General features: G+C 39.0%; 1 protein-coding gene across 1 annotated transcript in view; it reads right to left on the reverse strand.

Moving 5' to 3' along the window:
- The window catches only part of cpe (carboxypeptidase E), a 32,966-nt gene extending 7,758 nt beyond the window's left edge, over positions 1-25,208 (reverse strand). The window contains exons 1-5 of the mRNA XM_036582944.1: positions 24,788-25,208; positions 6,186-6,382; positions 4,934-5,101; positions 2,071-2,188; positions 185-367 (exon numbers count right to left, since the gene is read on the reverse strand). Coding sequence (XP_036438837.1) covers positions 185-367; positions 2,071-2,188; positions 4,934-5,101; positions 6,186-6,382; positions 24,788-25,055 — 934 coding nt within the window. The 5' untranslated portion in view covers positions 25,056-25,208. The remainder of the gene's footprint in view (positions 1-184; positions 368-2,070; positions 2,189-4,933; positions 5,102-6,185; positions 6,383-24,787) is intronic.
- Between the last annotated feature and the right edge of the window lie 331 nt (positions 25,209-25,539).

Below are 25,539 nucleotides of genomic sequence, written 5' to 3' on the forward strand. Positions count from 1 at the left end.
ATTGCTGGTCCTAAAATATTTTAAATATTTTACATATTCAAAACATCTATAAACACGTTTCCTACGTTTCTAAATCAACATTGTACAAGTTACTATTGCACTTAAATGTCAAAAAATACTAACGTAACAAATGATTCCAAATTTTATTTGAACATGTTGACAGATAGAGCATGTAGGGCTGTACCTCCAGGCACGCTGTACCAGGCCCCTCCATTGGTGATGCCCTCTTTGAAACTGGAGTCGTCATCATTCTTACGGCATGGCGGCCGCTTAGGGTCCGACATGACGGAGTTGTAGCTGGAGTACGCCTTGGCCAGGTTCTTAAACACCAAGTCATCAGGGCTTGCGCTGTACTCGTGAGTAGAGCCTACAAAGAAAAAGAAGAGGAAAGAGAGACATAAAGGGTGATAAAGAGTCATTATGCATTGCAAACTGTCCTGTTTAGTGTCCATAATTAGTGACATCAAGCTTTTTTTTTAACTTTTGGTAATGAGCAGGTAGGATAAAGTCGATATCAGTGCCAAAAGCTTGAACGTTAAACAGTAGCCTTTTATCCACTAAACAAGGAGGGAGAACATGTCTACACATTTAGTCACAACAGCACAAGCCAGTGAAGAAGTTAGCAGATTTGGCTTGCAAGCTATTTTCAGTGTTGAAATTATATAGTGTATAAAAGGCTATGAGTTAGATGGAAATGTTTTGGAACAACAAGAGATTGTCACAAAAAAGGCACATTTTTTTTATCCATATTTGTACTGATAGTTTAGACAGTTTTAAAGGTGTTGCAGGTTGAACTGCAAAGCCCACAATTTCAAATATATTTTAACAAAATGTGCTTTTTGTTATCTTAAAAGACCAAAATAATATCCAGACTAAACATTTTAGGTTAGGAACATATATTTGTCAGTACGGAATAACATGGAAACATAACGTGATAAACCTCTTCCATGTCGTACATCTATAATTGCACACTTACACACATAAACTCCACCTGCTGTAACATCTGCTACTCATTTCAAACCTTCAATTAAACTGTTCTTTCCTTTTTTCCCCAGTCCTCTGCTGCTCTTAAACCCTCCCTCATGTTTTTTACTGAGGCTTATAAATGTGGCTGTTAAACAGGTGTGGTTCTGTGAAACTAGGACCACAGGTATTTTAACATTTATGTGTTTTCCTACAGGCTTTGTTCAGACAGACAGATAGAAATAAAAAACTTCATTATAATCCCCATAGGGGAAAGTCAAATGCCACCATCCACAGGACATAAAATACAAAACAATACAGACAATTTAAAAACAGACAGATCCATACATTTTCTCAAAAGCTCAATAAAAAAGTTTGACAAAAGACCTGTTCAGTCGTTCAGCCAAACTTTTTGGCAGCAACAATAACTTACTCAGTGAACTCTGAAGACCACTAAAACCACTGTGTGGTGGAATGAGTTTCTAGCCCCAAGACAGTCTGCAGTTTTGCCCTTGTTCTCTTCTGTAATATGACCTCTAAAGAATCAGAGGTTAGACCACTTGTATTACCTGCTCTTTTGATCAACTTATTGATTCTGTTCCCCCAGCAAAGCACAGCATTAAATGAGGACACCTGCTACAACACCCTGAAAAAAAAATCCTACTCATGTCAAACTACCTCATAAAGAATTATCTGCACTGGGCTTTCCTAAATACAAAATCAGAGTTGTATTTCCAGTTCAATTTGCTATTCAAGTGGACACTAAGATACTTAAGTCTAAAAAATGTTAAAATCAATAATTATTTCTTTGAGTCCAACAAGGGCAGAATCATCTGAAAATATCTATAGAAAGCAGTTCTTGGCTATGTCTACAATCACCTGCCTACAGGGTAAAAAGGTAATCCTGTTCTCCTTTGAACTTTGTCAGACAACTTCTTTCAATTTCTAACAAACAGAATAATATGAAGAACCACCACTGTGAAAGCTCCTGTTTTGGGTCAAAATGTATGTGTGGACCTCCCCACAAACCAATAAACCCTCAGCATGTCTGCTTGTGCTGTGCCTGCTCATGCTGTGGGTAAAGTGAGAGGGTGCGTGGGTTCTCACCGCTGCGAGTTTCGTCATATGGGTAGTTGGCCACCACGTCTCCTCCATGAAGGTTGGCCGACAGCACAAACGGAATGTCCATGATCCAGTGAATCACTGCCTTTGTCTCAGGAGCGAGCTGCACATACACAAACGCAGAGATGACACTTCTTTTTTACTGGTAACAGCACACACTTGTCACAGGAAGTCTGAAGCACTATTCAGACCATATTGGTTTTACATGAGGAGGGAGGAAATCCAATTTTACCACAATACGTCTATGTTTTTGACCAATTCTCATGGGACAAAAAATCTTGCAGTGAATTACAGAGATGGGAGTAGCTACTCAAAAACTACCCACTTCTGTCACATCAAAAACGTTCTATGTGCAATATGCTATAAGTATATCCAAACATTTAATCATAGTTTTGTTTAATTTAACCATCTAGCTGTGTTAAGCAAATGCAGTGTCATTAACGCCTGTCTTACACATACTACCTCCGTGTGACATGAGCGACATGGCAGCATGACTTCTAAGGCTCGCATGCACTGGACATTCCCATACAGCAGCGGTAGCGCTGCCAAGTGGTGCAGCAAGACAGTTCTACATACATCCTTTCTCCAAACCGATACATAGCCAAATCAGCCACTCTGCTCAATATACATATACTTTGTAAAAGAGCTCAGTAAATTTGTTTACCCTTTCAGCATTCTGACAAGTGATTGTGTAATCGTTCCAAGCCTGGCAGACCAACTAAGAAATCTGTATGCAGCACAGAAAGTTTAACTAATACTTTGTTTGATAACGGTCATGAATTAAAAAATTTAATTAAATTAAAGTTAACAAGTTGTTATTTGGTTTACTGTTCAATTTTCATTGATTTTAAACTTTTTTCCATGGATGTTCTTTTTGCCTGGTGTGTGCTGGCTTAGGGATTTACATTCATATCTCAACATTGCAGCATGAATTCAAACTTTTTTTTACATGAAAACTACTTTTCCACAGGATACGATGAAATATTCAACAACATTATAATTTGCACATTATTATTATGACCTGGGGTTTGGTTTATAATAGGCAAAAGGTGCTGAAATCTTTAATGATGTAGGACAGCACAGTCTGTGAAAATTACTGACATGGCAGATTCTGACTAGAGTAAAATCTAAATCTAAAACTAAAGATTAGTAAGCGCTGTGTATTTGAAAGAACCTGGCGATACGATACATATCACGACCCACGGGTTACGATAAAATTTATTGCGATGATGTGCGATACTGTGATACTGTAAGCAAGCTGATATACTGCAATTTTTCAAATCTAATTTTAGTATAAAAAACACACCACTATATGCATAAAATCTGAGTAACAGAAAAAGTTCACTAAAAGAAATAAAACAAAAGTTTGTTTTTACCTTCTTGTACATTTTGGGCACAGTGATGTCAGCGATGTGTTGTCGGGAGGGTAAGTTATGTATGTAACGAGACTCTGTTGTATTCATCATATTACTGAAGCCTTGTTCTGACTCATTGTGCTGTTATAGGCAGCTCCCTACACAAAACCATACGTAGGGCATTCTGACAGCCTAAATCACACAAAGCTGAAGTCCGTTCCACCTTAAACAGCGCTGTAGTTACATTCTGGTGCCCAAGACCTTGTAATAATAACTGCTGCACAATTTCTGACTTAAGCCTCGTCTAAATCTCCTTATCAAAAAATGTTACCAGCATTTAAGTAGGATATTTTACGTAAATCAGCTTATCAGGGGTAAGTTAGTAATATTAAGCTGGGCAATACAACAGACTGTACAGTACACTCTAAGTAAGGCTGAGTTAACATTAAAAACACAAGCTGCTATGCAATAGTAATGAGCTTGTTCGATTGGTAGGACATATTGTTAGAACACCGGTCTAAGTCTTTCAGATTCAGCCATCGGTGGTAACATTACTAGTCAGCTAGGTTTGCTAACGCTAACGTTAGTGGTGTTTACATTAGAGTGGAAGAGTCTAATGTCTGAATATAGACATTACATCTCTGCATGGGAATCTTTGCATGTAAAATATAAATTGATACTGTGTTTTTGAGAATTGATACAGTATCACAAAACATAATATTGCGATACTCAAGTGTATTAATATTGTCTTACACCCCAAACAGTTATACTACCCCACCTCACCATGAACAACTAATGCCATTCAAAAACTACTATCATGATGCAGTTCTTTAGAAAAAGAAGAACTCTCTGACGTCATGATTCAATTGCAATCATGATTCTTTAGGAAGTGACTCAATGCATCATGAAATCTCATGTTTTACCATGTTTCACGTTGATTAGATTCAATCTGATTTTATTTATGTAATTCAGAATTATTCCACTGAATAAACAAATGGGACTGGAGGAACCATTTCCACAGTCGTAGAACATATAAAACACAAGACACCAAGTCTTTTTTGCAGGAATTGTTATTTAAAAATTCCGTCCAAAAATAAGGGCATATTGAATATTGCTATTATTGATTTTAACATTACAAGACCACTAAACATGATTTTCCTCCTTCAGATCACAGCATCATGATGCATCAATTCATTTTTACAACCCTATTTTTTAATTCTGTATTATCCTTTATTGCAAAAAATACAGTATTGTGCAGAAGACACAAGTTCAAAACAATTTCTACTGGCAGTAAGTGTGTTTGCCTGTACATTATTATGCTATTTAGTTTAGTTTAATGCATTTATCTGTACTTATTCTAATATTAGTGTTGACCAAATAAATGGTTACAAGAGATTTACACATAGTAAGATGTAAGATGGCCATTTCCATAATAATGTGGATGAGGTTTTCATCTCTGAGTCTATTACTTTTTAGTAGTCTAAATCTCTCACCTTGGTATTTTCATCTACAGCTTTCTTCATGTTCTTCAGCAGATGGTTGTTAGCTCCTCCCTCTCTCTCGTTCATGTAGACGATGCGGTCAAGGTCCGGAAAGTTCCGGTTCAGATCGATACCCTGAGCGTTGGTGCGGCCCACGAACCAGTCCTTCATCTCACCAGACTACACGCATACAGACACAGATTCCAGCCTTCAGAACTGTATGTCTATAGCTACTTATTGGTGGTAACTGATCCCATTATACGTAAACTACTTTGAGTGTCTTGAAAATGGGTAAGTCAATGAAATTACATTCAATCATTAACATGCACAATCAAACATACAGACCAGTAACAAAAAACAACATCAAGTATCTTACTAAGGTGTTTGGCCACCACAAGCCCAAAAAGCAGCCTCTGTGCTTCCCTGGTATAGATTCTACACATTTCTTAAACTATACTGCAGGGATAAAACACCATTCTTCCGAACAACATTCCTTCTGTTATTGTTTTGACGTGGTGGTGGTTAGCACTTTCAAAACACGTCAGTCCAAAATCTCCCATATGTGTTCAACTGGGTTGAGATTTGGAGACTGTGAAGGGCATAACATGTTTTAACACAGGATAAATAGGAAACATTTCATCATAGAATAAAGGTGATCAGTTAGAATAACTTGGTATTCATTTGCAGTGACTCTTTACTCTATGGGGGCAAGTGGATCCAAACCATGCCACTAGCCACATATGGCATAACAGAGCCTTCTCACTGTATGGGCCAAGAATTCAGGCTTGTACTGTTTTCTTGGTGTACGCCACATATGCCCTTAGATTATGGTGATGGATGACTCATCTCACCATACCTTTTTTTCTACATCTCTGTAGCCCAGTGCCTTTTTACACCAGTCTGTGTAATAAGGGGTTTACACACTGCACCCTTATTATGAATCCCTAGTTGTAGTAGTTGTAAAACTACTTCTCCTAGTCACCCAAGTAAAGGTTGCTCTTCTGCTTTTCCTTACATGTAACTCTACACTGACCACAATCTCCATCCCTATTTACTGATGTATTCCCAGAGATCTAAATACAGATGTCACTGTAGTCATTGTAGTCACTGTTTCTATAAGAAGGTTTTTCCTTTAATTTGTCACTCGTCTGTATATTATGCCAGATATACATATAAGTTATAGCAAATTAAGGTAATTATTCACAGCAAGCATTTGCATCAAATGCACATGTGAGCTTGTGTTCAGTACATTACTGGTTATTACCTGTGAGGCTGCTTTCTCAAAGCCATCGGGGTTCATGGAGGGCATGATGTGGATGCGCGTGGAGTGGATCAGGTTGATAATGGTGTCATTGCCCTGCTGGTACTCGTTACAGAGATACTGGGCCAGGTAGATCAGCAGCTCCCTGCCCACAGCTTCATTGCCATGCATGTTTCCAATGTACTTAAACTCCGGCTCACCTACAACACACACAAAACGTACACAGAGTTAATACGGGTTTACTAGTTTGAACCATGCCTTCAAATTATCACACAAGAGACTGAATGACTGTATGAGGGAAGAGAACTTCTGCTGGCTGCTGAAGGCCATACCCCTCATGGATGAACAGAGGCAAGACTGAGGAGCAGGGAGGAAATGGGGTGGTGGTGCGGTGTGAAAACATCATAACAAGAAACAGAAGGCAGATAAGATATTAGACTAGAAGGTATAGGATATTAGACTGGAAAGACGTTGCTATGCATTAGTGTAAAATTTTTCCCTTTCTAAAATCTGTGTGCAGTAAACGCACTCTGTTTAAAAGTCACACAGACACACACGTGCGCACACACTGTCACTAACTGCCATGTTAGAAGCAGATTATCTTATAGGTCAGACACAGGAACAAGTCTGAACAACACTGCTAAGTCATCTGTGTGCATGTCTATGACTAACATCAAGCCTGCCTGCTTACAGCTATAAATGCCAGGCGTGTCTCCTTATAGCACAAACAACATTTTTCTTTCTTAATTCACCAATTTTTCTAGCAAAATTACAGCTTAATCCATTTGTGGCTGAGTCTGGCACAGACATTCTGCCAACTAGCAAAAGAGGTTTCTGTAGTCAAAGAAGGCTTACATAGCTAAATAAGGGTTGTTCTTTTAAATTAAAATAAATAAATTAACTTAGTTGTTCTTGGCTACTCTGACCCTGAGAACCACCCTTAATAAATTCAGACGGCTTGTCAAAACTCTAAATGCCTGAGACAAGTCATTTCATAAACACTCCACAATTCAAACATATGAAACACTTTGGGGCAGTTTCCTGGATATGGATTAAGTCTAGTTTTGGACTACACTGAAATTCATTTTAGTCTAAGATTTGGCTTAATGTGGGTCTGGGAAACAGGCCATTTAATTTTAAAATATTTAATAAATTCAGGATGTTAAAAAATCATATATATATCTTGGTAACATACATTTATTACTTTGTTTGACTAAATGACCTCACTATAGTTATATCTAGATTGTGTCAGGTGCACCTAGATGACGGATTAACCTAACCTGTAAATCTTGTCCCGTATGTCAACAACTCACCATATGTCAAGTTCACACACACATCAGCACTGAAGTATAATACAGTGGTATGTTAAAGACTAAACTGTTCACTAGAAGTTAATGAAAACAAATCTTAATGAAGATAAGTCTTTACTGCTTATGGCTACTGTGAAATGCTAAAAGAATGTCTATGTTAAAACAACGTCTTGCAAACATGACAAAGTGTGTTTTGATTGGTCTGTTTTGTTCTGTTTTTCTCCCTCAAAACACCAAAGAGAACCCTACACTATATGTATAACTAGTCTCACTTTATTTGAATAGCCCCTATTTAGATTATCTAAATATGATTATATGATGAATGATGATATGATGAATATTATGAATATAACTGTTGAAAGTTGAATATCAACAGTGTTAGTGTTAGGGTTAGGATAGGACCAGGGTTTGGCTTAGGACCATGGTGAGGGTTAGGTTTGCATTTTGAGTTGAGGTTAAGGTTTGGGTTAATTAGGGAAAATAAAGGATAATTAATAGCAGAATGTAAGTTAAATGCAAGATAAGCATCTACGAAGCATCTACAGTAGGCTACCCAAATATAGTGCTACCATACGACTTCCTCTTTACACTACTGTACGTTCAAAAGTTTGAGTAAACACTTGCCTGTCCAGTGTTTTTTTCTGATATCAAGGGTACTGATGAGGAGTTTGTCCCTCTTTGCTGCAGTAAGAGCCTCTACTCTTCTGGGGAGGATTTACACTAGATGCTGGAGCATTGCTGTGAGGATTTGATTGCATGGAGCCGCAAAAGCAGTGATGTAACTGTATACTGACCTTGGTCTGGGCTGTTTCCATATACTGACTTCTAAAGATGTGCTTTTGCATGTGTTTTCTTATTCCAAGACGCATCACAAGTCAGAAGCAGAATAACATCACAGACGAGCTTCACAGAGCACAGTGTCATTGGTCAGTTCCATGATTAATAAACAATTTTCTTTGGTTCATTTTCATCTGCTTCTACGAATACCACCACAAAACACCACCGTGTTAGAGTCTCCTGCAGTCAGTCAAAGACATGCTGATATGATCTGAGGTAAAAATAGACATATTGTGATTTAAAACTCCTGTAAATGTGGATTCTGATAAATATTAGGGTGAAGTGCTGGTCTAGCATACTAGCAGAACAACATGTTAACTAATCTTGGGTAAGGTTTGCCAACATCAGCTTCTTGAAACTGCACCAGCGCATTAGTGAGGTCATTTACTGATGTTAGATAATGAGCTCTGGATCGCCAAAACGCCACTTCAATTCATCCCAACGGCATTACATGGTGCTCCATCACTCCAAACAACAGAGCATACTATTCTATTGGCAATGCTTTTCTATGGAGATTATTCAAGCCATGTACATACAACTGAACGCCAGTGTGTCAGCACTGGGTGAATTCACTAATTAAAAGGGCTCTTTTGGATATAAATGTTTTTATGCTTTTGAAGTTTTTATGTATTCTGAACTGCACTTTCAAAACAGTCTGAAACACCCAACAAATCACATCTATAAGTATCACTAAAACAAAGTCAATATCGTTATGTAACACAATTGCAAATGATAAATGAACTCCCAGCTTTAGCTTTAGTTTTACTATTAGAGTACTTTTACTATTTGCTATTTACTATTAGAGTAAAAAAGGTAATCACTGGTAATTGCACATTTAAATACTCAACTGTAACTATACTTAACTGCAGTAAATCTAATTAAATAGGACTGTGCTCTCTTTGTAAAGGCATATGCATTTTGTCTGTGTTCTTCAAGTAACGATATCCACAAAATGCTCAGAAAAGCGTATCGTGATTTAGTATTATGATGTGATAAAATATTGTCTTATTGCCCACCTGTATTGTGCAGTTTCTCAAGTATGGGGAAATGAATTACACTGGAAAAATTTTTTATTAAATTTTCTTGGCTCAAACGTGTCTCTTCCACATGAGTAAAACACATCACATTCATTTTATCTCTACCTACTTTTGACTGGTTTGATGTAATGTATTGTACTCATGTGAAAACAGCCACATTTTCAATAAGAGATAATTACAGTGCTTTTTAATGCTTAGCGATAAGGTAGTGATAATGTGGTGTATCATTGTGCATGCCTGTGTAAAATGTTCCAGAAGGTATCGTGCTTGTTCCGGATCACCTGACCCAGTTTTACGCTGCTGGCTAATTGCATGGGCTAACTCTCCCTCTCTCCCTCTCTCCCTCTCTCTCTCTCTCTCTTTCTCTTTCTCTCTCTCCCTCTCTCTCTCTCTCTCTCTCTCTCACACACACAAACACAGATGCACACACACTCAGACACACAGACTGTCCCTGTCCATCACACACACGTACACAGCAGGTGGAAAACAAACACTTAGTACTCACGCAGCAAACAGGAAGACAGCAATCAACATACACAACACAAGCATGCACATAAAGTATGCCTGCTATTCCAGTCCAGTAATGAGCCCACAAACCAAATAATGAGCTGCCTTAAGAGTCACATCAGAGGGCAGAAAATGTGATCCAGTTCTGTACCTGAGAAAATATCATTTCAAGAGATTTAACTAGCCCAAAACTAAAAATCAGTCCAGAATGATTATCCCATTATATATAAAATCCCATTATATATATAAAAAGTCAGACTCATGCCTAAAAAAAATCTGAGCGGGAGGTTGGTATAAAAAAAGGTACATACTTAGATTTCAAACCACTCTAACTAGACAGTAGTCTCAAAACATCATCACATTTTACTGTAGTGCGATAAAATAAAGTTTTCCTTCTTAATGTAGCAAAAAAAACAGTGATTTCATACATTTGTATGCTCGCTTTTATATAATTTCCTGAATCATGTTATTAATTATGTAATGTGATTATATTTAGGATCTTTGACAACTTTATTGATCTTTTGGAATGCATTATTTTGTTTTGTTTTTATGACCATGTGATGCATCTTTGAGGGTAAGGAAATGTCCCAGTTTCCCCTTTCAGAATTCTATGTGTCTGTCTACCTATATAGCTAGCTACATTCCTACAAATGTGCAAGTTGGCTAGCTATAAGTTATATCCATCATAAGCAAATGCACTGTTTTGCCATTATTTTCTACCACCTATTATCACAAATATGTCATAGGAATTATAACAAATCAGAAAGATTTGGTTTAATTTTATACAAATAAGGTTGCAAGAACAGCTAATAGCACTAATCTTAACCACTCTTTACATACAATGTTTTACATCCACATGTGATCATTCACGATTGACAGTAAATATAGATACAGTTAGCAAATCTGTTGTGGTCAGTGCTAAACTAATGAATAAGAAGATGGATAAGAGTCATTAAATGTGGCTCAAGACAGTGCTGAGTAATTCCAATGAGAAAAATAGCACTGTGCAATTATATTGCAAGATACTGCAATTGCAATAAACCTCGCAATATATTAAAACAAAAAATAAGGTTAATGTTTGGCTTGGTTCCCCAAGACAGTCTAGATTTTTGCTTTTTTGCTAGGTTGGCCGGATTGTTACACACCAAGTATGATTTTGTTAGACAAAAATAATGGATGTGATTTCAAGGACCAAGTCCAAAGCACATTTCTGTCTAAACACTCTGAAAACGGTTTTTCTTTTAAGCACTGCAACTAAACAGTGCATACACTTGGTACAGCCCACATACGGAGTCCCACCACCTCTTACAAGAGCGAGCTAAAGCTGCATAACAAGCGATTCTGCAGGTATTTCCTCAGGTCAGAAGTGGAATTCAAGGCTCTGCTTCTGCTTTTTGCACCTCTCATGAAAAAGGAGCGAATGAACTACGGTTAAACACACTCACTGCCATTCATAGCCTTTAAGCTCTCGTCCGCCACATATTGTCTTTAACCCTCGCTCTTTTTTAGCCAGCGTTTGCTTGTCATATAAGCCTTTCTGCTCCGCTACAACAGTTCTGCCACCATCTTAATGCACATTTGTTTGTGCTGCAACCACGACAATGGAGTTCTAATTGGTCAGCCTGATTTTATACATAATAATAATACTACAGCAGACTCTGATTAAAAATATTACGCAGTGTTGCAGTCTGTCAGTTTTAGTCTTGGTGTGAAGGATGACATTAACATATGTCTGTTCATTTTAAAAACTTGACGTGTGTTTCTTTCACCCATGAAAATCAGACTGGGAATAGGCCTTTAATCCCTCAGTCAAAAGTCAAAATGTTTATATATTTAAATCTAGCGTCTGAACAAGGAACTGCAGGGTCCTGTGACCAAGGGGCCTCGCTCAGGGCTGCAGCAATCCTTAGTTATGCCTCATAGCTCTTAGGATCGGCCAAGTTAGAGAAATCTGCCAATCGCCGATCACATATTTGGGCTTAAAATCGGCCGTTACCGATACACAGCTGATCGACTGCTTCATCTCTAATTGGAAGTACAGCTGATGATATATTACATGCAATTTACTAAAGTTAGCTGCAGCCTTAGAAAATTGTGTGTCACATCAAGGCACATTTTGCACTGTGACTGCACTTTGCGGGTAGTTCAAATAACAGAGAGCTTGCTTTCTGTTGTGTGTTGTTTCAAGTGTTAAAAAAAGAGAAAAGGTTAAAAAAAAACATACACACACACACAATAAAAACACACACATGTGTACATGCACACAGATTGGAACCAGATGGACAAAAAGCTGTGTAATTCAGCAGCAGTTGGGGGGGGGGTCCTCGAAAACTTTTTATAGCCATCTTTCTCTTTGCCTGCCTTTAATATTTCCATAACCTACATCTAGCACTAAAAAAACCACAAGCAACACATACAATTACTGCGAGTGTGTGTATGGGAGGGGGTTTGCATGCACATGTCTGTGTGTTCATCTATCACACACAAAACTGCCTCTGAACGCTGAATTTCTTACATAAATAAATAAATAACTTTACAAACAACCACTTTAGCAGATGTTTAAAGTCAAAGTAAAGTATTCCCAGGTTGGTCCACAGGAAATGTTTCTGTGTGTGTGTGTGTGTGTGTGTGTGTGTGTGTGTGTGGTAACAGAGAAAGCAGGAGAGGCTGTTGTGTGATGTGTGTATTTTTACATGTAGTAGGTGGACAGTCTGGTGTTACATGTGTATCAGATAAAATGCAACAGCAGAGTTTATCTTCCATTTCAATAACTGTACTACTAAACGACATTCCCCATGATGCTTTGCACAGAACACTACAGATTCAACACTACAGAAATTGAACAGAGGTCTAGTTCCTTTGTTTCGACCAGCTCGAACGAAGCAATTTATACGTATGATGTCTGCATGGAAAAGTACGAATGATCTTGAAGGTGATTGCTTGGAGGCTGTGGAGGCTAATCATCTCAAAAATAGCCAACAAGCTGAATGACCAATACATCTCCCTATGCACAGCCACACAAGCAAATGATGCTAGTTTAATACACATGCATAATTCATATGAAGTGCTTTAGGTTCTGTGTTGAGAACTGGAATATAATCTGGACACAATTAGAGATTAGACAGTGGGAGAGAGACAGAGAGAGAGAGAGAGAGAAATAAAAGAGTATGTGTGTGGGGTGGGTGTGTAATGATACAGATGGTCATTAGAAGTGCTCATTAACAGAAAATCACAAAACCACATAAAACTATGTGAAGACAACATTCCCTCTCTCTCTGTCTCTCTCTCACTCTCACAGAGAGACAGCAGATGAGGCGAGGATACTCTCAGACGTTCTCTTAGTCTCTCTCTCAGAGAAAATAAACCTCTGAAGAGTCAGCTGGACTGATACACAACATCTGCTGACCTCATTAACGAAGCTCTAAAACTTTTCTCTTCAATCACACACACACCCACACACCTTTACAGCCATAAGCTGCAAATCCTCTCATATTTCCTTATAGCATAGATGGAACTCATAATATTATGAATAATGTTGTGTTCAGTGTACCGTATTAATTACACGATCATTACTGCACATACATTGATTTCTCCTACAGCAGTAACATCTTCTCTAGTTCTGCAGTTCACCCGAATAAAGTTGCCATTTCAATCCTGCAATGTAAAGCTGTGGTCACACAGGACTGCTGCCTACCCCAGAGTGCAGCACAAATCGTGAGTTCGATCCTGATGTGAGGTAGATGGAACATCATTTAAAGAACAGCTAAAGTTAACAGGTTTGTTTTTGCAACTATAAGCGACAAGCGACATTATATTGACTGAAGAACAGTTTCTGCATTTAGTTTTTTTTTCAGAAAGAAGACACCAGACTTTGCTCTATTGGGTCACATGTCCAAGGTCTGCAAATCTGGAGGTTTAAAGTCACCTATAAGAGCGAAATTAACCTCTACCGAAGCAGATCCCTTTATCGCATTCCTGTGTCCTTTCCCACTTAAGTAAACTGGCTTTTGCACCCGGCAAATTTTACGCGCGTTCAGTGTGGGTGCGGCTTCAATTAAGACTATATTAAAGCGGTAGTTCACTGAAAACCCCCTTCCTTACCCCAAAAGGAGCTCATCACCCAATTAGTTCTTAAGTATTAACTTTTATAATAAAGCTGTGAGGCTAATATATCATTTAGCATCATGCATGCCCATCTCAAATAGATCTGTCTGTGTGGTTTTGGACACTATATTGCATACTGATACCTATAAAAATGGACAAAAATACTAGTGCTACTGCCTAAGCAGGGATCTGAACCCCAGTCTTCAGTGTACAGATCTGTAATGTTACCTGCATTGCTAATTAATTTGAAGCAGTGAAATATGACTCTATTTAAGTGCTTTACAGAACCTCCACAGAACAGTTTTTACAACAACAAAAACCTGGTTTAGTGAGTTATTAATTACATTATGCTTGGTCGTACGAAATAACCACAGTATGGTTTTCTTAAGAAAGGTGATTAGCATTTTATGGGCAGGATTTCCGGCGCTGTTATCTAGTTGCAACTTTATTTAACCCCTTAAATGGCCAGAGCCCTGCCAGCAGGCCCAAAGTTTTACTACACACTTCTGTAACCTAAAAATAGTTAGCAATGAAGTCCTTTTAGTTGCTGAAAAATAAGCCTTATTATGTTATGATACTGGGATTTTAAGGGGTTAAGAGCTTCACAGAGCCCTGCATAAATATCTGTTTGTTTACAAAAACAAAAACTTAGTTCAGTAATTTCTTAGCACCTATTCCTGCTGTTTGTTCAAAACAGGGTCAGAAACAGGGCTGAGACAATTAATCAACACTATCAATAATACTGACTATACAAATATGTCCACAAATATTTCTGCTGTTTATTTTTCATCGACATTTTGAAGTAACGTCCGACCTAGAGTGAGCTAACCTGAAGCAGGCAGCAGTTCACTTAAAGTGTCGTACCTATGTGAAAAGAAAACAGGTACATAGCTTTCCCTCTATGTCAGTGTTCTGACCAACTGTACTACACCCTGAGGATGTGCACTTCACACTGTAAGTGATCTGTCTGAGACATCAGTAAAGCTTACAGTGTCACACAACTAATGTTAGTCACTGGACTACATGAGTGTCTGTTAATTACAAGTATTTAGCAGTTAATTCATAAAACTACTTAACATTCTGCAGCTCAGTGTTACATACCACACTCTCATCATCTAAGCCGCTTATTCTTCTGGGGTGCGGGGGCGGGGGCTGGAGCCTATCCCAGTTTTCACTGGGTGGAAGGCAGGAAACACCCTGGACAGGTCGCTAGTGCATCACAGGGCAGACACACAGACACAATACATACTTTAGCTAGCTAACTAGCTAAAACCGGTTGACTCGCTTAAAATACTCATTTTATAGACATACTTTTCATGTGAAAAAAAAAAATCCTGGAAACCTACTGCCACACAGCTGGTCTTGTGAATTAGCACATTAAAATGTTAAACTGCTTAATGATGCTGCAGCCTGAAAAGCTATAATGTTAACCTGTATATCTGGCACTTATATGACTTATTTTGAGGTCCTGCTTAGTACTTAATGTAGTTCTGTCACTTATTTAGCTCTTGGTAACAGTTTATTGTTGCCACTCTTCATATTTACAGGCCACTTTTAAGCTAATTAACCTCTTATTCACCAGGGTATATTTTGGTTTTTTCCATCTGAATTTACATGACCAAATTGTAAGGCAAATTATTCAGTAACTGCATGAAATAAATGTAAATTTTTATTTTTTTTTGTAAAAGCTCTCCACGAATTAACAGAAAATGTTTTTTATTATCATACCCATATTCCTATATGCTTACAATTGACTGCTGAAAGCAAAAAATCTTAGATGCTCTTTGTATTATTTTATTAAAATAATTTTTACAGAGCAGATCACTGAAGAGACGCCATCTGTTTATAGTTTATAGCCCAGACTTGTGGAAAAATGGGTCGACTTTCAGTAGACAAAAAAAATTGTGAGTTCAGCTTCTTTTATTATAAGGGTTTAAAATTACATTACCCATCTATTTGACTGGAAAGAAGACAGTTACAGCTCTCATACGACACCCCACCTTTTGAATGTAGCTTATGAAATATTAAGGTTATGAAGAATATGACGAAGTGCATTTTGGAACCACCGGTGGTCTCAAGGAGTTGAAAAGGTTAAGTGATTATTATTTAGATGAATAATCGACTATCAAAATACGCTTTTTGCAGCCCTAGTCAGAAACCAACCAAGTGATGATTTACGCTCACAGTTTGTTTGCCCAATGCTAACTGGTGCACATTAGCTTCCACCGTTTACAATATACCTTTACCTCCAGCGTAAAACTAAAGAAACAAACTCTGAACACCAAACCTGTCACACCTGTCTTGGCTAATCGTTTACTTCTGAACTGTGTAAATTTGATTTTCTGGCGAGCAATCGCTTTAATTACTTTTTATTATCTCTTTCTATCTTTAGAGTGCACTTTTGAGTCTGAACCATCTGAGCTCTCCTTTATTTTCTCTCTATCCGCTGTATCTAACGATGAAAACTTGATTGAAAACAGATCACACTCACATACTCACAACCAGGCACACTTACACACCCACCCAAACACACACAATGCACACATGCTGTGAAACCATGGATGAAATATGGACAAAATGCTGCCTCGTCTTAAACAAACAGAGACTGAAAAGAAAGCTAGAGAGAGAGAAAGAAAGAGAGAGAGAAAGAGAGAGAGATTACTCTGTCCTTATAATGAAAATGGGAAAAAAGATAGATCGTGTTATATAACAGTGAAAAACAATGTCTCTTTCTCTGCAACACCCCCCCCCCACTCCCCAACCTCGCTCTCTCAAGCTCAAATGCTTCCTTCCTCGCACTCGTCCAATGATCTGTCATTTGGACCCTGCTTCGCTGCAGTTTTGATTGATTTTGAGCTTTGGAAGACTGACAAAAAACACACAGAGAAGGGAATCAATCCCAGAAATGAAACAGCTACCACGCTTTTAGGCCATCTGTCTTTCCATCCTTCCATCCATCCATCAATCCATCCAGGCTTTCATTCATTAAATGGACAGTCTGGTGTGACCTCTGACGCACTGCCTAAGCAAACAAGAATCATTAAATACACACTCACACACATGCACACACAGACACGTCAGTGATGACCTGGTTACTATGGCGACCATGACAAAAGGTGGTCCTTAACGCAAGATAAGTGATTTTATCATGTGCGCAAAGGACACTCACTAAATAGCCTCAATCAGTATGTCCTTTCTTGGACACGTCATTGGCAGCATTTAATGGATCTTCAGAATATAAAGCAAATAACACTGTTTGCATTTGCATTGTGAATTCTGAATTAGAACAGCTGCACAGAGACCTGCACAATATAGCATTTATTCAGCATTATCACAATCCTGACCTTTGCAATACAGCTACTACAGAAAACTGCAATATGCAAATCAGTCTAACAATTTATTGGGTAATGTTAGTGTCACAGCTCTAAATGAGTGTTTCTGTAGGTGTTTTGATGAATCAGGGTATTCACATTATTTATATATTTATATAAGTGTACATCATTTGGTAAAAATCATGCAGGTCGTCTTTAAACACACTGATGATTAAATGTGTTTTCAATATATTGCAAGGTAGCTGCAATATATAAGGAATTAATTACAATTTTTTTTTTTACTGTGCAGCCCTAGTATATAACGTTTACAGTAGGAAATTATTTTGAATCTTCAAGAAAATCTAGATTGGTAATGTGATTCTTGGTCAATTAAATCTATCCACTACTGAGAAAGCTGCCCAGAACAGCTTTACCGTCTGAAAATAACATAATATTAAACAACAGCTAGCTAATTTTTAAGCCAAAATGAACTTCTGAGGCTATTTTCAAACATAAACATCAAGGTACACATTTGTGTGTGCAGTATATTTTCTAAAAACTACCTATATGTAGTAATATTGTACTATTATTATATATCCAGTATTTAATGAAAATGTCCCATAGGCACTGTATTGTATAGTTATATATAGATATGTATATACATATATATATATGTATGTATACACACACACACACACATTCCAGTGCATCTGTAGTTTCTCTCCCTCATGCATATGTATTTGAGCAAGAACTGCACAACTGTATTATGTATACGTGAGTGTCTACATATAATAAGAGTTTTCTAGACCTGACACTAACCTTAACCTCAATAACAAGGCTGCTGTATAAGGTCAGGTCCGTTATGTTATAGGCCAGAGACCTGTTTCTTGTGATTTTCCTACAAATTCAGAACAGTTCTGTCGTGACAATGTACAAAAAGACACATACAAGCACATCAACATAAGCCGGTTTTAGTGAGGGAGCAGGCAGATGTGAGATCTCGCTTTGATTTATTATTGATGAGCTGAAGCTCACAGGAAGGCATCCCACCCGCTCCCTCTTCCTCCCCCTCTCTCCCTCACACACAAACAGAAAGAAAGTTCACCAATTCGTCTTTTTAATTTGCCTCAAAAGAAACTGCGGTTTTCTGAGCTACTCTCTAAATACAGACGTACCGAAAGCTGTTCCAGAAAGAGCAAAATGATGCTCAGAAACTGCTGCTAAGTGTTTTAAAAAGCCTCTCAGATTATTATTACTGCCTCCTTAAAACTAGAGTCAGTTGCACATCTGATTATAAACTCAAGACAGTAACATTTTATTTATCAAATGAGAATTAGTGGCCAACTCTATTGCAGCAAGCAGCAGCTCATGGCAAATTAGTAAGCAAGCCAGTGACTGGCTGGGGCATCCATCATGATATGTTCACTCAGTGAGGTTTGTTATGAGGTTTTCTTATCACAAAGACTATATACTAGCCTACATCTAGTTTTTGTTTAAAACACAGAGATCATACTTGGGAAAAATTTGAATTCAAAAAGCAAAACTGCTGCAAATTGACTCAACTCCACATGTAAGAAATTACTAGAGATCAGAAGTGACCTGATTCCGTTAAAAAGGTGATTCACCGAAATATTGGGATGCCCAACCCTTCTGTAAAACTTGCAATATCACATGTAAACGAAAAATGTGATTAACTTAGTGTAGTGGGATGATGAATATTACCTGAGTAGGCAAATGTTCAGAAAACAGCTCACAGTATTTAGCACAGTATTTTATAAAAGCAAAATTAGTTTACCTCTTTAACTCCTTGGGACCACCGGTGGCTCCAAAACGCACTTCGTCATATTCTTTACATACAAACTTTCATATTTTATAAGATTCATTCAAAAGGTGGGTGTCATATGAGAACTGTAACTGTCTTCTTTCCAGTCAAATAGTTGGGTAATGTCATTTTAAAACTTTATAATAAACAAATTGAAAAAAATGAACAAACATTTTTTTCTACTGAAAGTTGACCCATTTTTCCACAAATCTGAGCTATAAACTGGATCCCAGATGGTGTCTCTTTAGCGATATACTCCGTAAAAATTATTTTTATAAAAAAAAACAAAGAGCAAGACTTTTGGCTTTCAGCAGTCAATTGTAAGCATATAGCAATATGTTTATGATTACAGAACACATTTTACAAAAAAACTCCTAAAACTTTACAGATTTTTCATGCAGTTACTGAATAATTTGCTTTACGATTTGGGAATGTAAATTTAGATGGAAAAACCGAAATATACCTACGAGCATAAGTACTAGATTAAGAATTACTAGGGATGCAAGGTTTGGCAAATTCTTTTAACCGATAACCAACCGCTATTAGTTGGCAAGTAATCTGTAACTGGCAAGCCTAAAATCAAGGACACGACCCATCAAAATATCAATTATAAAAGAGTTCTAGTTCTAATATCTATTGGCTAAGCTATGTTTGAAGCCACTATAAAACATTTATTATACACAAACTAATGATCATATGAATTCTGTATTAATCCACCAAGATACTGAAAAGCGTTTTTTGCTTGGACCATAGAACCCAGCATACGTGCGTATATGAAGTAAACGACCCGAAACCTGACACTTATATGAGTAACATTCACCTATGAGAGGGAGAAAAACTCAGACTGAAGCAGAACCTTAAAACATGGTCACTCTGTAAAGACATTAAATAAGACGCATAAAAAACAATATATTAACTATCAAATCAGTTTATAGCTGCACAACTTGCACGTTTAGTTTTAAACTAATGCAGTGCTTTAGGGGAACAATGACAACAGCAGCATGTAAGAGACAGCAGGAGAGGGCTGGAGAGTAATGTGTATGTCTGTCTGTCTGCCCTGCGATGGACTGGCGACCTGTCCAGGGTGTATCCTGCCTTCCGCCCAATGACAGCTGGGATAGGCTCCAGCACCCCACCGCGACCCAGAAGGATAAGCGGTTTAGATGATGGATGGATGGATGGATGGATGATTTGATGTACAGTGCATTCTAGGATATGAAGGTCTTTATAGGATGTTATTAGGGGACGAATGTTTGAGTGCCTTGGCCAGTTAATTTACTACATAAAGAACAAGACATAGATTTAGACACCCCCCCCAGTCCCCTTTATAGCCTAATCATTCCCTAGACAGTAATTCCCTACACATGGAACTAGCAGCTGATTTGAGACACACCCTTAATGGCTTGCTATGCTTCGTTGGGCTGTAAGTACACACTCTTCCTCTCAGCCAGGCCGCTGTAGAGCACCAGATGGCACTGCTCATGAACGCGCCCTGCACACGCTAAATCTTCCTCATCCTCATCCTCTCTCTCTCTCTATCTCTCTCTCTGTCTGGGCCGAGCAGCAGCACGCAGCTCATCGCACTAAGCCGATCTATCGCCACGGCAACGGCTATTTCTGCCTCGCCTTAACGTAAGACAGAGAGAGAGCGACAGACTGAGAGAGATGGAGTGAGACAGAGAAAAAGGGAGAGATTGACAGAGAGAGAAAGACACTGAAAGTGAAAGAGAGAAAAGAAAACAGGCCAAGGATTGCGAAAAAAGAAAGATAGGTAGAGATGTAGCAAGAAAGAGAGATTAAGCGACAAAAAGAGAGAAAAAGGAGAGAGAGGTAGACAGGAAAAAAGGAAAAGGAGGAGAGAGGCAGGTGCAGAGAGAGAGAAATGGATAGAGAGGGATAAAAAGTACAAGAAAGAAAAGAAAAGAAGGCCAGAGAGAGAGAAATGGAGGAGAGATAGAGAAAAGATAAAAATGGACAGAGGGATGAGAAAATGAGAGACAGACAGATGGAGCAAGTGAAAGAAGGAAATAGAGAGAGGGAGAGAGAGAGAGAGAGAGAGAGAAAGATGGGGAGATTGAGAGACAGGGAGAGAGTTAAAAAAGGAGAAACCGAAGAAACAAGAGAGAGATATAGATGGAGAGAGAGAGAGAAGACAGAACGAGAGCGCAAGAGAGAGACAGAGTGAAAGAGAAAGATGGAGATAGAAAGAGATAAAAGGGACAGAGAGAAAAAAGGAGAGAGATGGAGAGGATAGAAGGAAAAAGAGAGAGAGAGAGAGAGAGAGAGAGAGAGAGAAAGAGAGAGAGAGGGAGAGAGAGAGGTAGGTTCGAGTGGGATTCGTGGGGAGACGCTGGTTGCCCATGGTAACGGGGCGGGGGCGGTAGTGGAAACTCATCTGGCAGCAATAAAAGACTCAAGTGAGTGACTCATATCTTACGTACAGCGCGCGCACACACGCACACACACACACACACACACACACACACACACACACACACACACACACAGGAGCAAGGAGAATTAATGATCGCACTATTTGGGGAACAGGCACGCTTTAAGATTTAAAGTCTCTCCCTCACAACACGATTAGCTACAGAGGCGCTCTGTACACAGATTTCCTCAGGTCAGACTGAAACCCCACTAAAGGGTTAACACAGAAACACGGGGGTGGAGTAAACAGATACACACCTAAGAACTGCTGTCAAAGTCTTTCAGATACAAAACGGGCTGTAAATAACTTTATGTGTAGATGATTTGTTATCGAAATACCAACGACCCACAAACAGACGTAAACGATTTACTCTAAAATTAAAGTATCCTGCAGTGGTAATTATACACCATAATCCAAAAGGAAATCACAGTACAGTCATTCCCTTTAACTGCCTTTAATGGTGCACTACATAAACCATGAAATACAAGGCAAATACAGTCAGTTTGTGCATCTCTATTGATTTTTCAAGATATCTGAGTTAACTGGTCCTTAGGTTAAGATGTGAACAAAGTCATTTAGGGTGGTTAGATGTGAAATATACCATTCTAGAGGAACCGACTGTGTGCAACAGTAGTGATAAGAACTAGGAGTCTGAAGAGTTTAATGCCTTTAAAAGCTACATCACAGAAAGTTACTACATGAAATAGTTATGATTATGCTGCCTGATGCCCGAAACATTGTTTTACGCTAGATTTGAGATCTGATTTTGGCTTAAGACATATTCTGTAAAATCCATTCATGGTGGAGAGATACACAGAGGGTGTTGTAAGGCAAAACAGTGCCTAAAAATGATTTTTTAGATTCCCTCTATTTTACCATTATCAGCATTGCCTATAAAACTCTTTGCAGTGTTGTAGGTGCACTGGTGGTTTTGGATAGTAAATAAAATGGCTGTATTTGTGCTGAAGACATCAGGACCCCTGGTTCCTATCACTGTAAAGAAGTATAAGTCAGTTTCTCTACAATGAATCATTTCACACCGAACCATTCTCAGTAGTTATGTTTACATCTCAACTATTAGGCCTAAATGATGTGATAATTCTGAAAATTAGGTGGAATTCCACTTAATAGTCTTTAATGTTACACTACATCAAACCATACAGAAAAAGAAAGATGTACGTCTCAATCGCCTCCTTGTGTCTACACATTGTCCATTTTATCAGCTCCGTTTACCATATAGGACCATTTTGTAGTTTTACAATTACAGACTGTAGTCCATCTGTTTCTCTGCGTACTTTGTTGGCCCCCTTTTACCCTGTTCTTCAATGGTCATGACCCCCACAGGACCACCAGAGAGCAGCTACTATTTGGGTGGTGGATCATTCTCAGCACTGCAGTGACATTGATGTGGTGGTGGTGTGTTAGTGTGTGTTGTGCTGGTACGAGTGGATCAGACACAGCAGTGCTGCTGGAGTTTTTAAACACTGTGTCCACTCACTGTCCACTCTATTAGACACTCGTATCTTGTCAGTCCACCTTGTAGATGTAAAGTCAGAGACAGTAGCTCATCTCCTGCTGCACAGTTTGTGTTGGTCATCCTCTAGTCCTTCATCAGTGGTCACAGGACGCTGCCCACAGGACGCTGTTGGCTGGATATTTTTGGTTCTCAGTCCAGCAGTGACACTGAGGGGTTTAACAACTCCAGCAGAACTGCTGTCTGTTCCACTCAGACCAGCATAACACACACTAACACACCACCACCACATCAGTGTTACTGCAGTGCTGAGAATGATCCACCTCCCAAATAGTACCTGCTCTGTGAGGGTCCATGGGGGTCCTGACCATTGAAAAACAGGGTGAAAGGGGGCTAACAAAGTATGCAGAGAAACAGATGGACTACAGTCTGTAACTGTAGAACTACAAAGTGCACCTATATAGTAAGTGGAGCTGATAAAATGGACAATGAGCGTAGAAACAAGCAGGTGTTTTTAATGCTACGGCTAATCGGTGCATGTCAGTCATAACACGGACACAGTATGTGTCTCATACTTCATAAATATTGCAATAGATATCATCCCCATCAACGATAATCCAACCCAACCCCAGTGTAGGTAAAGCAACACATCCAGTCAGTTTGCTGAAATAGCTTCTGTAACGTTAGTCAGTTAAATGAGACACTGTTATATGTATTTCTTCAGCATTTGGCTTGTATTTGACTCATTTTTCACTAATAACGGCTTCAGCATCCTGATAGTCTTCTTAATGTTCTGCTATTAAGATTACTTATCCCCTTAAAAGACATTTTCTGAGTTAAAATGTCTTTAAATTTGTATTTAACATGAGCCTTGGTTTAAACAGTCATTCTCCTCACACCTCGCAAAATGGCGCCCTCGACCAAACGGCATATCTCGTTAACGCTCACACACACACTGCAGCGGGTATTTCTGTCTTTGTGGGGCATTTCTTTGCCTTGCATTGGAAATTCTGTTGTACCTAGAATTTCAACCTAAAATACACAGTTTTGTCTGTTTTATGTTTGCAAAGGTTGAATTTGTGGTAAAAAGATAAAAAACATCGGTCTCCAAAATGCCAAATGTCCCCACAACGTCGCCCGTTTCACTGTTTGCATCAATCTCCACAACGGGACACCTGCGCGTCACACATTACTCACTTCCACACCATGTAGTTTAGTGTTGTCACTTAACATTTATTATTTTCATTTCATTTTAATTTAATATTTATTTACAGTCCGTACGTACGATGCTTTCTTATTCGCCAGCTTCGTGTTTGAGCTTTCCCGTTCCACCTTAAATGGTGCAGCAGTTACATTCTAGCGCCTGAGGCAAAACATGAATAGTAATAACTGCTGCACCTTTTAAGGTGGAACGGGAAAATTGGAACAAGATGCTGGTAAATAGGAAACCAACTCCAGCCTCGCTCCGTACGTTCAGTATGTGTGTGCACGTCACTGTGATGACAACCGAACCGGACAGACCCTCATAGTTTAAAGGTAAAACCGAACCAGACCGGTTAAAATTCGTTTTAATTCGTGTTTTCGGCTAAAATAACACCTCTAGAATGTATAACAGTTTATATCTGACACATCTGAACCATATGTAGCGACACAAACCTAGTTATTTAAGAATAACGGACTAGCATGTCGCTCCGTAACGGCTGTATTTTTTTAAAATATTCGAACGTTACTTTAACGGTTCTCGGCAGACCGGCCGCTGAGGGGGCTCTTACCGGGCTCGTGGATCCCCGGGTTGTCGCTCAGCTCCAGCACCAAAAGCTCTCGGCCCTCGTAGCTCTCCCCCACCGTGTAGATGCGGCTGATGGAGGGGCACTGCAGCCATACGGCCACCAGCGCTTTGCGCATCTCCTCATAGCGGTGATACTCGAAAGAGATGCCGCCGCCGCCGCCTCGCTCCGCCGAAGACGCTGCGTGTCCACCCGGAGCCGCCAGCAGCAGCAGCGCCGTCGCGCAGCTCAATACCACCGCCACCGCCGACATTACTGACCGCAGTTCGCCCGTGTTTCTGTCTGTGCTTTATCTCTCCTCCTCGGTCGCTAAAGGCTCCGTGACTATGGTACCGTTTCACAGTCTTGCTTTCTCTTTTCTCTCTCTCTCCCCCTCTCCCTCCTTCCTCTCAGCCCTGTCCCCGTATGCAAATTGCAGAGGAATCGTTCTTTTGAATCGATTCTTTCTTGTCACTCGCTTCACTGAATCGAATCCACTTATCAGTGTTTGCGTCAATGAAGCTGTACATTTCGAATCAGGGGCCGATTTAGTGATTCAGTGGACCGCGGAAAAAGACAGGAATCGGCTCCCAGATACACATATTTTTAAGATTAATGGATGTCGGAGTAAGAAACTGCAGATAAAATGCTATCTTGGCAAGTGAACTCGTTTTAAATCCAGCTGACATGTCTGACATTTCAAAATTGTTGTAAAACTATTTAAAGGGCCCATATCCTATGTTTTTCAATGTTTCTAT

This window comes from Colossoma macropomum, unplaced genomic scaffold (assembly GCF_904425465.1).
Source record: "Colossoma macropomum unplaced genomic scaffold, Colossoma_macropomum, whole genome shotgun sequence".
In the NCBI taxonomy this organism is placed as follows: Eukaryota; Metazoa; Chordata; class Actinopteri; order Characiformes; family Serrasalmidae; genus Colossoma; species Colossoma macropomum.